Raw genomic sequence first — 12,483 nt, 5'->3', positions numbered from 1 at the left:
CTCGCTTCCACCTGCTCTCGCGAGACCGGCTTCTCGAGCTGTACTGCTTGACGGTCATGTTGCACCTGCGACACCGAGCGCTACTCCTTGAGCAGGCCCTTGCGCGCCAGGACACGCTCGACTGCCCGCTCGACCATGACCTCGAGCGCGCCGCCCGTCTCTCCCCCTCCCTCGAGCACGTTGCGCACGACGCTCTCGACGCCCTTGCCGACGACGTCGCACTCGACGTTGACCGACTCGCCGACGGCCTTCATGGCGACGACGGTGCGGCTCTGGGTGTGGACGACGAGCATGACGCCAAAGTGGCCGACGCCCGGCTCGTAGTGGTCGTCGCCCGGTTTGGGCACCGAGAGGTGCGTCAGGGTGAGAGAGGTGCCGTCGAGAGCGATGTAGCCCTTGGGGATGAGGGGCGTGTAGAACTCGAGCGGGAGGGAGAACAGGAGTCGGATCGAGTCGCCGTCGGGCGTGATGGACAGGATCTTGGCCGTCGTGTCGACGTGACCCTGCAGCGGCGGCGGGCAGCGGGCATCGGGTCAGTCACAGGAGGTGTGGTGGCCGAGCGGCACGTCGAGGATTGGCGGCAGAGAGGGAGAGGTCGCCGAGACGTACCTGGACAAAGTGACCTCCGAATCGACCGTGCCCTGCCATCGCGCGCTCGAGGTTGACCTTGCCGCCGACCTGGAGCTTGCCTGCGTCGGTCCAGAGAATCAGAACCGGTACGTCGCAGACAGGAAGAGAGAGAGTGGGCAGCGTAGCGCACCGAGGTTGGACCGACTGAGCGTCTCGTTGGCCAAGCCGACCTCGAACCAGCCCTCGTCGGCGTCCCACCGGGTGACGGTCAGGCAGACGCCGTTGACGGCGATCGAGTCGCCGAGCTTGCAGTCGCCGAGAACATCGCCCGCGTTGGTGATCACGAAGCTGAATCCCTCGAACTCGGTGGTCGGCGAGATGGACTTGATGGTGCCGAGCGTCTGCGATGGGAGGAGGCGGTCAGCTCTGGATGCGTCGGATAGAGGGGTAGAGAGAGGTCGCGCACCTCGACCAGGCCGGTGAACACTGCAGGCGGGACCGCGGCAGGGCCGAGGATGGGTCAGCGAGGCGCGGGGAGGAGGACGGAGCAGCCACGGCCTCGGGCGACAAGAGGGCAGGACGAGGGGGTAGGGACAGGCACACTCACTGTTGCTGCTGTGCGATCGAGCGTGCCGAGAGGGTAGGAGGAGAGAGAGCGAGACCAAGAGCGAGCTGGTTCCGATGAGGGTGAACCTCGCCGTCTCGCTTCTCCACACCTCTCGCGCTGCTTGCGACCAGTGCCCGACAGCCCTCACGCACGCCTGCGACTACGCCCAGCCCGTCAGCGCGCGTCCCCCGGTCATGGCCGACCCCGACTCGCGCTCGGCGACGCTCCCTCTCCCCACGTCGGCCAGCCGCGGCCCTCGCCCGCACAGAACCAGCAGCGCCTTCTCGAGACTGGCCAACATCGCCCTCTCGTCGTCCGGGTCCGCCTCGTCCTCGTCCCCCGCCTCGGCGTCCATCCCCTCTTCCGCGACCACCACCTCGCGCAATGCCCTCGACGTCCTCGAGAACATCGCCAACGCCGACCAGGGCCGTCTCCGACACGGCAGCGCAGAGCCGGCGCTGTCGGGCACGGCGGCCGCGGCGGGAGCGAGCGTCGGCCCCCCGCGAGCCGACCGCCGCAGGTACGGCAGCGCGAGCGGGCGCAGCTGGTACGCCCGCGACTCGAGCGAGTCTCGCTCGCGCGAGCGCAGCTTGAACCGCAGCGACTCGCGCTCGTCGGCGAGCGTCCTCGGCGGCGGCGGCGGCGGCGGCGGCGCGAGCGTCCTCGAGGCGCGTGGCGGCGTCGACTCGCCGGGCAACATGTCGTTCCGCGCCGGGTCTGGGTACTGGGGCGCCGAGTCGCTCCCGCCCAACGCGTCGCAGAGCGCCTTTTCGGCCTACTCGGGCAACCCGAACGACAGCCACTTCTTCCCGGCCGGCGCGTCGGGCTTCTCGTTCGAGGGCTCGCCGGCGAGCGGCGGCGGCATCTGGGACAGCTCGTACCGCTCGTCGACGACGGGCTCGCCGTCCCTGTTCGACGACCACCGCACGCCGTCGTTCGTCCTCCGCCAGGCGACCGCCGAGCTGTCGCCGCTCAACCCGCGCACCTCGTCGTCGGACGGCTCCGGGCCCAGCTCGGGCTCGCAAGGCGGGCCGCACCCGGTCCAGCTGTGGGACCTCCCGCAGGCCGCGTCGAGCCGCACGTACGGCCCGAGCCTCGTGCGCACGAGCAGCCCCGTCGGCGGCGGCCGCAAGCCCAAGGAGGCGAGCCGCCGCCTGCGGTTCCCGGTCGCGACCCCGGCGCGCGACAAGGGCCTCGTCGGGCTCGCCAAGCCTCCACGCGGTAGCGCAGAGCACGACGGCCGCGTCGCCGTCGCGGGCAAGGCGTGCCTCAAGCTCCTCGCCGTCCCGCACGGCGCGCGCACGAGCCGCTCGGCGTCGGCCACGCCCCTCCCGACGCCGTCGACGTCGGCGTCGTACCGCGCGAGCTCGATCGCGTACCGGCGCTCGAGGAGTCGAGGGTCGCCGGCGCCGATCCGCGACGGGTCGGTCGGGCGCATCGACGAGGAGATGGTGGACGAGGAGCGAGAAGATGTGCGCGAGGTCATGGACGTGCGGCTCGGCAGCCGGCTCGGGCCTGCCTACCTCTTCAGCGATGTGCGGTGGGGCTACGGCGGTGCGTCCTCGACTCTCTCCTTCTCTCTCTCGGTCGTTGTGGTCCTGACGGCGTGCCTCTCCCACAGCGACCTCGAACAAGCTCGCGACGAGCTTCACCAACGGCGCCGTCGTTCTGTGGGACCTCGCCAAGGAGGGCGGCTCTCGCGTCGAGCAGCTCAAGTACGAGCACGACCGCGCCGTCAACCGGGTCGTGTTCGGCGGGCAGACGGGCAACTGGCTCATGAGCGGCGGGCAGGACGGGCAGATGAAGCTTTGGGTGCGTCCTCTCGCTTCCCCTCCCCTACTCTCTCGTCGAGGCTCGAGGGCACTGACACCTAGACGCGCCCGCAGGACATCCGCGAGGCGAGACCGGCCAACATGGTCCTCAAGGCGTCGTCCCCCGTCCGGCACCTGTCCTTCTCGCCCTCGGCGTCGCAGCCTTTCACCCTCCTCGCCGCCTGCGCCTCGGGCACCCTCATCCGCTACGACGTGCGCTACATCTCGAAGCAGAACGGCGGCGCGACCGACCGCGTCGCCGGCCACCTCGGCGCCTGCCTCGCCATGGACTGGCGCGACGGCTTCTCGTGCGAGCGCAACCCGGCGGGCGGCGGCGGCAGCATCGGTCCCGGCTCGAGCGTCGAGACGGCCGGCGGCGGGCGCGAGGGCGGCTGGGTCGTGACGGGCGGCGTCGACCGCACGATCAAGATCTGGGACTTTTCCCTGTCGACCCTGTCGACCAAGCCGGTCCGGACGCTGTACACGTCGCAGCCCGTCAGCGCCGTCGCGTGGCACCCGACGCGTGCGACTGAGCTCGTGTCGTGCCCGATGCCGAGCCTCGGGCTCGGCGGGGCAGCCGGCGAGGGCAGCGCGAGCAGCCTCGGCGACGAGCCGCCGACGACGCCCGTCACGGCCGGCGACTCGACGGCGGCGGCGGCAGCGTTCGTCAAGGGCGAGCGAGGGGGCGGGCAAGGGCGCTTTGTCGACGGCAACGCGTGGAAGAACGAGATCGAGGTGTGGGACGTGCGCCGGCCGTACTTCCCCAAGGTCTCGATCAAGGTCGAGGCGCCAACAGCAGGTGCGCCCTCTCCCTCCCCTCGTCACCAGAGTCGTGGTCAGTCGCAGGCACTGACCATTTTGCCCACCCTGCAGCCCTCTTGTGGAACGACGACGAGACGGTCTGGTCGACCTCGAAGGCGTCGCCGACGTTTTCGCAGCACGACGTCGCCGCCGACTCGTACTCGCTCCTCGACAGCATCGACCGTCCGACTGCCGCCTGGAACGTCGAGGGCGACCTCGCCTTTATCGACGACGCCCGCAAGCTCAACGACGTCCCGTTCGAGCGTCCGTGCGTCGCCGTGTCTCTCTCTCTCGCTCTCCTCCGCAGCACGTGCCTGACGAGCGTTCCTCCCTGTAGCTCTCGCGACATGCCGCCTGTCGATGCACCCGCGTTCCGGCCCGACGCCTTCGTCAACACGGTCGCCAACCTCGACCCCGACTTTTCGCCCGACGCGTTCGCCTACCTCGCCAACAACCTCAAGGTCACGGGCAAGATCGGCGACGTGTGCGCGCACAACGCCCAGGTCAGCCACCTCGTCGGTCGCGCCGACGCCAGCCAGGTCTGGATGACGATCCGGGCCTGGTTCGACGACGACGACTGCTTCTTTCCCCCCGACTCGCCGCCACCGACGCCCTCGCCGCCCGTCCACGAACAGCGCCGCTCGTCGTACGTCGCTCTGCCGTCGGCGCACTGGCCCACGTCGCCGCACTCGACCACCGCCGCCGAGCCGAGCCGACGGCGGGTAGCATCGGCGCAGCGCTCGGGCCGGCCCTCGTTCTCGTCCGTCTTTGGCTCTCGCCCCTCATCCGCCGACGCCACGCCCCGCCTCACGTCCAACTCGTCGTCGAGCGGTCGAGCCGAGGCGTCCACCACCGCCAATGGGTCGGCCCTCACCGTCTTTACCGAGGAGGCGACGGCGAGCGAGACCGAGCCGTCGGACGCCCACAGCGAGGACTACCCGGAGCTCAACACGACCTCGTCCGACTCGGAGCACGAGCTCGTAGCGCGCGCCCGCAAGAACAACCTCCTCAACCCGACTCGACTCGCCGCCTCGCTCGGCGCCCTGCGCGAGAAGGCCAAGGACGGCAACCAGTCGCTCGTCCTCTCGCGCTCGTCCACGATCGAGTCGCAGGCCATCGACGACGACGAGTCGGCGACGAGGCCCTCGCGGCCGACCTCTCGTCACGCCTCGCGCCGCAACTCGTCGAGCTCGAGCAGCGGGTCCGACCTCGACGACGGCGACGGCGGCGGCGCCAACGACAGCACGCGCCGCTCGCGCTCGGCGAGGATCGCCTCGATGCACGCGTCACTCGTCGCGACCCGCTCGAGGCGACCCAGCTCGGGCGCAGGCGCGCGTCCGAGCGTCGAGCGTCGTCCGCTCCGCTCGCGCGAGAGCACGCTCGGCCGGTCCGGCAGTCGGCATCCCTCGGCAGAGGGTGTCGACCCTGCACGTCGAGCGTCGCTTCCGCTCGCAAGCCGGGTCGGCCGCATTGGCTCGCTCGACGGCTCGGCGGGCTCGGTGCCAGTGCGGCGAGCGTCGCGAGGCGGGCCTGCGGTCGGTCCGGCGACGGCGAGGGAGCTGCAGCGCGAGGCGGGAGCGCGACATGCTGCAGATGCACGCGACATCGTCAAGAAGCAGCTCCAGGCGACCTTGCTCGAGTACGCCGACCGAGTGCGTCCCTCTTTTCCTCCCTCTTTCCCTTTCTCGTCCCGGCCTCTCTCGCTCACGTTCTTCCACGTGTCACAGGGAGACGCGCAGCTGTGCGCCACCGTCTGCTGTGTCCTGCGCGACAAGGACCTCGAGGTCGAGCCGCTGTGGACCGCGCGAGTAATCAAGACCTACATCGGTCCGTCCCTTCTCTCTCTTTTTAGCCCAAGACTCTCACTTTGACACCTCATTCCCTCACAGATCTGCTACGTCGCCTGCGGCTACACGTTCCGGCTGCACAGGTGAACAAGTACTGCGGCGTCGAGTCGCTGCAGGCCCTCACCCAGGTCCGCACCCTCTCTCTCTCGTCCTCGTCGCTGCGGCTCGTCCCTGACTCGGTTCCTCGTGCGCAGAACACGGTCGTCATCCACGTCGCGTGCGGCTCTTGCGGCAAGGCGGTGGACCAGCCGCCGTTTGGCCACTGCTCGCGCTGCTCGTCCCAGGTCACCAAGTGCTGCGTCTGGTGCGCCCCCTCTCCCTCTCCCACTCCTCGCGCAACTTGGCCGCCTCACTGACGCTCTCGATCGTCGCAGTCACCTCGCTGTACGGTCGCTGTACGTCTTGTGCGCGGCGTGCGGCCATGGCGCCCACGCGTCGTGCCTCGAGTCGCTCGCCCAGTCGATCTCGAACGGCCTCACCTCGTCGGGCCCGCACACGCCGCACGACGCGTCCTACCCGTCGACGCCTGGGATCGCGACGCCACTGCGCTCGTGGCTGTGGGGCGAGGAGCCGGACGACGGGACGTCGCCGCTGGCCGGCGACGAGCCGGCAGCGTTCGCGAGGCACCTGCGCGACTTGGTGTCGAGCTGTCCGGCGGCGTGCGGGTGTCGGTCGTGCAGCCTCATGGCCGGCATCTTCTGACTCGTGCTCGTCATCGTTGTGGCACCCTCCTTTGCCAGTAGAGCTTTTCGCAACGCAGCCGATTTCTCCCTCGCGCTCGCCTTCCTCTCTTTCGAGAGCGTCTGTCAGATATGTGCTCGCAAGATCTTCCGCATCGTGCTTCTGCAGCGCGAGCGCATCGAAAGGGCAAGTTCCGAGAGCGAGTTTGTCACGTCGCGTGGACCTTCTCGCTCGACGCAAAACGTCGCACGACGTCGGACGACGAGAGGGACCGCTCGGAGGAGCTCTGCTCGTCCGCGACCGTGGTTCCGAGCGGCGATCGCGAGCAGATTCTGCGTGGTTTCCTCGCCTGGCAAAGGCGCGGAACATGCCGCGAGACTGTGGCAACCGCAGGGTGCGCGTTGCACTGCCCACCTCTCGGCTCGCGAGCGGAGCCGCGCTAAGGATCCGCAGCAATGGGGACGAGCGAGGCAGACGAGCAGTCTCACCTCGAGCTGCGAGTGTGGTTACGACACGAACGAGGTCGAGCGTCCCTCTCGCAACGGCTCTGCAGGAAGCGTCGAGGAAGAGAAGGTCGTTTGAGAAGAGGCTCGAGCGGAAAGAGGCTTGCGCGCCACAGCCGCCAGCGCTCAGGCCGCCCACCGACGCAGCGTCGGCTCGAGCAAGGTTGTCGGCCGGCAGTCGTCCGCATCGCAGTGCAATTAAGCAGCAGGGGCGCAGCCATGTGCGTCGAGCAAGCGTGATTCTTCGACGTTCGACCATCTCGCGCTCAGGGCGCAACTTGTCAAGGGAGCTTCACCGCGCCGCGCACATGTACCGACTGGTTTGCGATCTTGGCCGGGGACGCCCCCTTTTACGCAGGACTGGGACACGTCGGGCGAGCAGTACGAAACCGGCCGCTCGCACCGGACTTGCCGCTCTCGCAGAGTTTCGAGCGCGCGAAGGAGCGGCGGAAGGGAGGCGCTGGCGCTCTCTTTCGTGCCGCGAACGCCATGCGGACAACCGTCTCTCAGGCGAGGAGAGAGGAGCGGAGGAGAGCGTCAAGCGCGAGCCGCGCAGGAGCAGCGTTACGAAAGATTGTGGCGCCGACTTGGGAGAGCCAATCTCGCGCACGGTCCGATCGACCCTTGGGCGCGAGAATTGAACGCGCAGGAACGCGCGTTCCGTCGGTGCCTCGTGGCCACTCGCTCGGACTGGAGAGAAAGGTGGAGACGGGCGCGGAGTGGACTAAGGTGTCTCGCCACGATCGCTTTCGGCCAAAGTCGCCGTCGGGCAGCAGCACCCTCTTCTCGCCAGCTCGGTTCGTTCGGCCGACGGCAAAGGGTCACACGCCCAGCGCAGCGGTCGCCCTGCGCACCGTTCGCCGCGCTCCACTCGCCCATGCTCGAGCCCGACCAAGCTGCCGCGATGGAGCGCGAGCGGCAGGCGAGCAGCATCAGCAACAGCGGCACCCGGCACCCGCACCACCAGCTTCTGCAGCAGCCCGGCCCGCCGGACGCACCAACGGCGAGTCTCTGCTCCCTCTCCTCCCGCGCCCCGCTCATCGACTGACGACTGTACCTCTCTCTGTGCCCTCCTTGCAGGTCTACAGCTACGAAGGTGAGCCTGCGCACACACTCTCTTCTCTCTGGGCCTGAGCGCACCGGCTGACCTCGTTCAACAACAAGCAGCACCGTCGTTCGACCCTTCCTCGTCGCATGGAGCGTCGCACAGCTACGCCTCGGGCATGGGTGCGTCGCCTCTCTCTCTCTCGGTCGACTGTACACAGAGCCGGACACTGACTGCCCTCGGCCCTCGCAGCCGCCGCGTACCCGTCGGCGACGACGTGCGACTGCGCCGACTGCTTCTCCGGCGCCGCGCCGTCGTGGGCCCTCGAGCACCCTGTCGAGCAGCACATCTACGAGTCGCCGTACCCGACACCGTACGACCCGTCGCAGGCCGGCGTGCCGTACCAGTTCGAGCCGTCGACGTCGGTCCTCCAGCAGCCGACCTTCGAGTACCGCCCGCAACTCGAGTCGTACGACCTCGCGCCCGCCCAATTCGCCTACGCCCCTCCTCCTGCCCCTCTCCCGTCCCCTCCCGAAGAAGAGGCGCAGTACGCCTCCTTCGCTCGCCCTCGACCCGCTCCCTCGCCATGGACCCAGCCTTTCGCCGTCCCGTCGTCCGCCTCGTTCGTGCCCGCTCCGCCCGGGCCCTCTCGACCACCGCCCTACAAGCCGTACACGCCCTACCGCTTCGAGGAGCCGGCGGCGCCGGTGCCGACCTACCAGCAGGCGCCGTCGACGACCCTCCAGCCCGAGGCGCCTGTCCTCGACCGGCGGCGCAGCAGCGGCCAGAGCAGCGGCGTCTCGACGGTGCCCACGACGTCGAGGTCACGTCGACCGTCGAACCAGTCGACGGGGAGCCCTCGTGGGAGCGAGGGCAGCGGCGGGAGCGATGCCGGGCTCGACGAGCGCACGACGACGCCTTTCATGACCAAGGTGCGCCTCGCCCTTTCTCCTCCGCCCTGGTTGTTCGCAGTCCCTGACCGTATCCTCGTCATCCAGCTCCACTTCCTCGTCAACAACCCCGAGCTCAGCGAGTGGATCCGCTGGTCGGCCGACGGCCGGTCGTTCGTCTTTGCCCAGGGCTCGAAAGCTCTCTCCGAGGCGTTCGCCCGGGTCTTCCGCCACGGCAACGCGCACTCGTTCGTGCGGCAGCTCAACATCTGTGCGTCTCGCCGTGCCCCTCGTCTCGCCTCGACCGCGTGCGACACTGACCTCGCGCGCCCGGACCCACAGACGACTTCAAGCGCCTCTCGTCGCTCGAGCTGCACTCGGCCGTCGAGTCGGTCCCGCACCCGACCTCTCGCCTCACGTCGGCCGACTTTTCGGGCTTCTCGCACCCGCTCTTCTACCGCGACTCGCCGGGCGACGTGTGCGACCTGAGCAAGCTGCGGCCCAAGATGGGCAAAAAGTCGTCGAGCAAGAGCCTCGCGTCCGGGTCGGTGGGCAACCGGGCTCGCACGCTTCGCTCGGACGGCAAGGTCGGCGGCGGCATGACCGGGAGGAAGGTGTGAGGCAGCCACAGCGTCCCTTCTCCTCGCCCTCGATTCGTCTCCCTCCCTCTCGCATCTCCCTTCTCCCCTTGCACTTTCGCAGACACTCTTTCACCTGTTTACACTCCTCCCCCCCTTGTGACTAGATAGTAGACTGGCGGCGCTGGCCGCCGCCTCGGATTCCTCGACGAGGCTCGACCAGCTGCCTGCAGCGCCGACTTGGTTCCTCTCGTTCTCCCTCGCCCGTTCCCGCTTTTCGTGAGGTGCATCTCGAGAGCTCTGACGCGCATCTGAGCGAGAGAGAGCTCGCCGCAAGCGCGAGAAGAGGCGGACCCTTGGACCTCACACCTCGGTCAACTCGCTCGCTCACTCGCTCTCCCACGCTCCTCCCTTCCCCCGCTGAAGGTCTCGAGCTAGCTCGACAGCATCATGCCGCGTGCCAGCAAGACCGCCACGCGCACGCGCGCCGCCGTGAGCCCCTCGTTCGACGGCGACGACGCGCCGCACGCCGACCAAGTCGATGAGCCTCAGCCCAAGCCCAAGAAGGCGCGCACGGCAGGCGCCCGCGTCAAGGGTCGTCGAGGCGCCATGTCGGCCTTCACCAACATCCCGCTCGACCTCCTGTACGACGTGAGCCCGCCGTTCTCCTCGCCTCGCCCCTCCTTTCACCAACTCGTCGCGCTGACACGCGCGTGCATGTCGACCCGCAGATCTGCGCCAACCTCGAGCCTCGCGACCTGCTCGCCCTGTCGACCACGTCCAAGGTCTTCCGCTCGGTCGTCACGGGCGCGGCGTCGGCCCCGCTGTGGGTCGCCGCTCGCAAGCGAGTCGGCCTGCCCGAACTCGCGCACCCGATGACGGACCTGCAGTACGCGCACTTGCTCTTTGGCAAGGGCTGCTCATGTGCGTCGCCTTGTTCCCCCCCTCTCTCGTCGCGAGCTGGCGGCTGCCGGCGAGTCAGAGAGCTCACGCCCGTCCCCTCTCGCCGTCATAGTCTGTACGCGCAAGAACGCCGGCAAGCCCGAGGTCTTCTACCGTGCGAGGATCTGCACGGCCTGCATGAAGGACAAGTGCGTCGCAGCTCTCGTCCCTCTCGCGCCCCTTGTCGCGCTCGCACTGACTCGGACCCTCGACCAGGTTCGCCGATACCATCTCGGACCAAGGAGTGAGGGCGTTCGCCGAGGCGTTCAAGGACCACAAGAAGATGCACCCGTTCACGCTCCTCGTCGCAAATCAAACAGCTGGTGCGTCCTCGACCTCTCTTTCCTTCGTCGTCGGCTCGTCACTGACGAGCGTTCTCCTCGTACAGTCGAGCCTCGTCGCGATGTGCCGCATTACCGCCTCGAGGAGGTCATCCGTGTCAGCGCCGATCTGCATAGCCGGTTCCCCGAGTCGTCCTTCAGCTCGAGCCTTGGACATGGCTCCGACAGCTTCTTCTTCATCTTCACCCGCACAAGCGGCAAGCGTCGGTCGCAGGCGATCCATACGGAGGTCACGGAGAAGAGCACGCCGTTCGAGCGGTGGTGGTTCGCCGAGCGCGAGGACAAGTTCTGGGCGCAGCAGGAGGTGCGTCGGCGTCTCTCTCCGCCCTGCATGTGCCCGATCAAGCGGTACTTACTCTTTCTCTCCCGTGCGCAGGACGGCTTCAAGCTGAGCGAGTGGATCATCAAGCAGAAGATCGCCCAGGCCGTGACCAAGGAGGACCTGCGCAAAGCGCGTCGGGAAGAGTCCGTCCCTCTCCCTTTTACCTCGACAAGTGCCGGTGACGGACAGTCGGCCGCAGCATCAGAATGCGACAGCTGACCCTACTTGTCGGACAGAATCCGCCGCCGCTTCAAGGACCAAGGGTTCCAGCCCGACGAGTGCGTGGCCGCATCCTCCCTCCTCCCTCCTCTCGTTCGCCCGGGCCTGACACTCTGTGCCTCGCAGGTTCAACTTGGACTTTCACCGCCACTCGCTCTTCAACAAGCCCGAGCTCCTCACCGAGCGCACCTGGACGACGGTCGAGGCGGCGCTCAAGCCCATCCTGCTCGCCTCGCGTTCGACTTGCCGGCGCCGCTTCTTCCAGGAGCAGCTCGCGACCTACCAGGTCCAACCCGTCGCGAGCCTCCTCGCCGCCTACTATCCCAGCTCCGCCACCGTCTTGTCGGCGCTGCCGACTTGGCAGGCCGCCTGCAACGTCGACGGGTTCGTCGAGCTCGACGAGCTGTGGGCGTCGCACAAGGACGCCATCGTCGGCGAGCTCGACGTGCTCGTGCGCAGCCGCATCGAGGGCATGTTGCGGGCCGTCGGCAAGGCCCACGCCGACGCCGTCTCTGCGCAGGAGCGCGGCGAGGCCGACGAGCTCGTGCCCGACGCCGAGCCCGCCAGCGTCGAGGTGCCGGCCCTCCCGGCCTTGATGCCTCGCTCGGACGACGAGCCCGTCACCGCGACGGACGCCCAGCTCGTCGCCTTCCTCGCCGACGACCCGCTGTCCAAGTTCGTCAACTCGTGCTGCACCATCGTCCGCGACGGCAGTTCGGCCCTCAAGCACGTGGCGTCCAGCACCTGCGCTGTGTTCAAGCGCGTCGAGGCCACGGAATGGGCCGTGTGCGGCGGCGGCGGGCCCGGCAACCTCGAGATCGACGGCAAGATCCTCATCCGGCTCCTGTACCTCCGGCGCCTGCTCGACTCGACCCAGCTCGTCCCGCAAGACGCCGAGATCGAGAAGGCCATCATGACGCACAAGCTCGACGCGATCTATCCGCGCGTCGAGGACCGCATGACCAAGGTGCCCAAGTGCAACTGCGGCCTGTACAGCGCGACCACCGCCAAGGACCTGCTCCCTCAGATTGTACGTCCCCCCCCCCCCCCCGATCTCGGCGTCTTGCGGGACGAGCTGGGTCGAGTCGAGCAGGCGCCGGAGGTACAGGAGCCGGATGAGGATCTTGCCGTCGATCTCGAGCTCGAGCGTCTTGACGATGGCGAGCGGCGTGCACGGCAGGAAGACGCCTGTCGCTCTGCTTTGCAGACGTCTGTCGGTGCCGCTAGAGTCACGTACCGGTGCAGCGACTTCGTTCCCGAGCCTGAGCGAGGGACGAGCACGAGAGACTTCTCTCATCTCTCGCTGTCTCTCGGATTCGCAGCGAA

General features: G+C 68.4%; 4 protein-coding genes across 4 annotated transcripts; 3 read left to right on the top strand and 1 right to left on the bottom strand.

Annotated features, from left to right (window-relative positions):
* Positions 1–80: 80 nt before the first annotated feature.
* Positions 81–1,373, bottom strand: RHOBADRAFT_40697 (uncharacterized protein; the record flags this gene model as incomplete). The annotated part of the gene is made up of 6 exons (XM_018413750.1): positions 81–503; positions 610–689; positions 761–971; positions 1,037–1,056; positions 1,178–1,185; positions 1,342–1,373. The coding sequence occupies 6 exons, from the start codon at positions 1,371–1,373 to the stop codon at positions 81–83; spliced, it is 774 nt and encodes a 257-aa protein (XP_018274202.1).
* A 188-nt stretch (positions 1,374–1,561) lies between these two features.
* RHOBADRAFT_50658 (uncharacterized protein) lies at positions 1,562–6,409 on the top strand (the record flags this gene model as incomplete). Its single annotated transcript, XM_018415433.1, has 10 exons — positions 1,562–1,572; positions 1,623–2,731; positions 2,799–2,989; positions 3,064–3,787; positions 3,862–4,057; positions 4,127–5,441; positions 5,517–5,616; positions 5,679–5,764; positions 5,831–5,940; positions 6,011–6,409. The coding sequence occupies 10 exons, from the start codon at positions 1,562–1,564 to the stop codon at positions 6,336–6,338; spliced, it is 4,170 nt and encodes a 1,389-aa protein (XP_018274201.1). The 3' UTR covers positions 6,339–6,409.
* Positions 6,410–7,697: 1,288 nt separating this feature from the next.
* RHOBADRAFT_40695 (uncharacterized protein) lies at positions 7,698–9,375 on the top strand (the record flags this gene model as incomplete). Its single annotated transcript, XM_018413749.1, has 5 exons — positions 7,698–7,827; positions 7,988–8,047; positions 8,118–8,797; positions 8,864–9,026; positions 9,098–9,375. 5 exons carry the CDS (start codon positions 7,698–7,700, stop codon positions 9,373–9,375), a joined length of 1,311 nt encoding a protein of 436 aa, XP_018274200.1.
* A 408-nt stretch (positions 9,376–9,783) lies between these two features.
* Positions 9,784–12,423, top strand: RHOBADRAFT_50657 (uncharacterized protein; the record flags this gene model as incomplete). The annotated part of the gene is made up of 9 exons (XM_018415432.1): positions 9,784–9,984; positions 10,065–10,257; positions 10,349–10,424; positions 10,492–10,598; positions 10,664–10,920; positions 10,993–11,081; positions 11,175–11,216; positions 11,284–12,187; positions 12,403–12,423. 9 exons carry the CDS (start codon positions 9,784–9,786, stop codon positions 12,421–12,423), a joined length of 1,890 nt encoding a protein of 629 aa, XP_018274199.1.
* Between the last annotated feature and the right edge of the window lie 60 nt (positions 12,424–12,483).

This window comes from Rhodotorula graminis (assembly GCF_001329695.1).
Source record: "Rhodotorula graminis WP1 unplaced genomic scaffold RHOBAscaffold_1, whole genome shotgun sequence".
NCBI classification, from domain to species: Eukaryota; Fungi; Basidiomycota; class Microbotryomycetes; order Sporidiobolales; family Sporidiobolaceae; genus Rhodotorula; species Rhodotorula graminis.
This window is presented reverse-complemented; position numbering and strand designations above follow the sequence as displayed.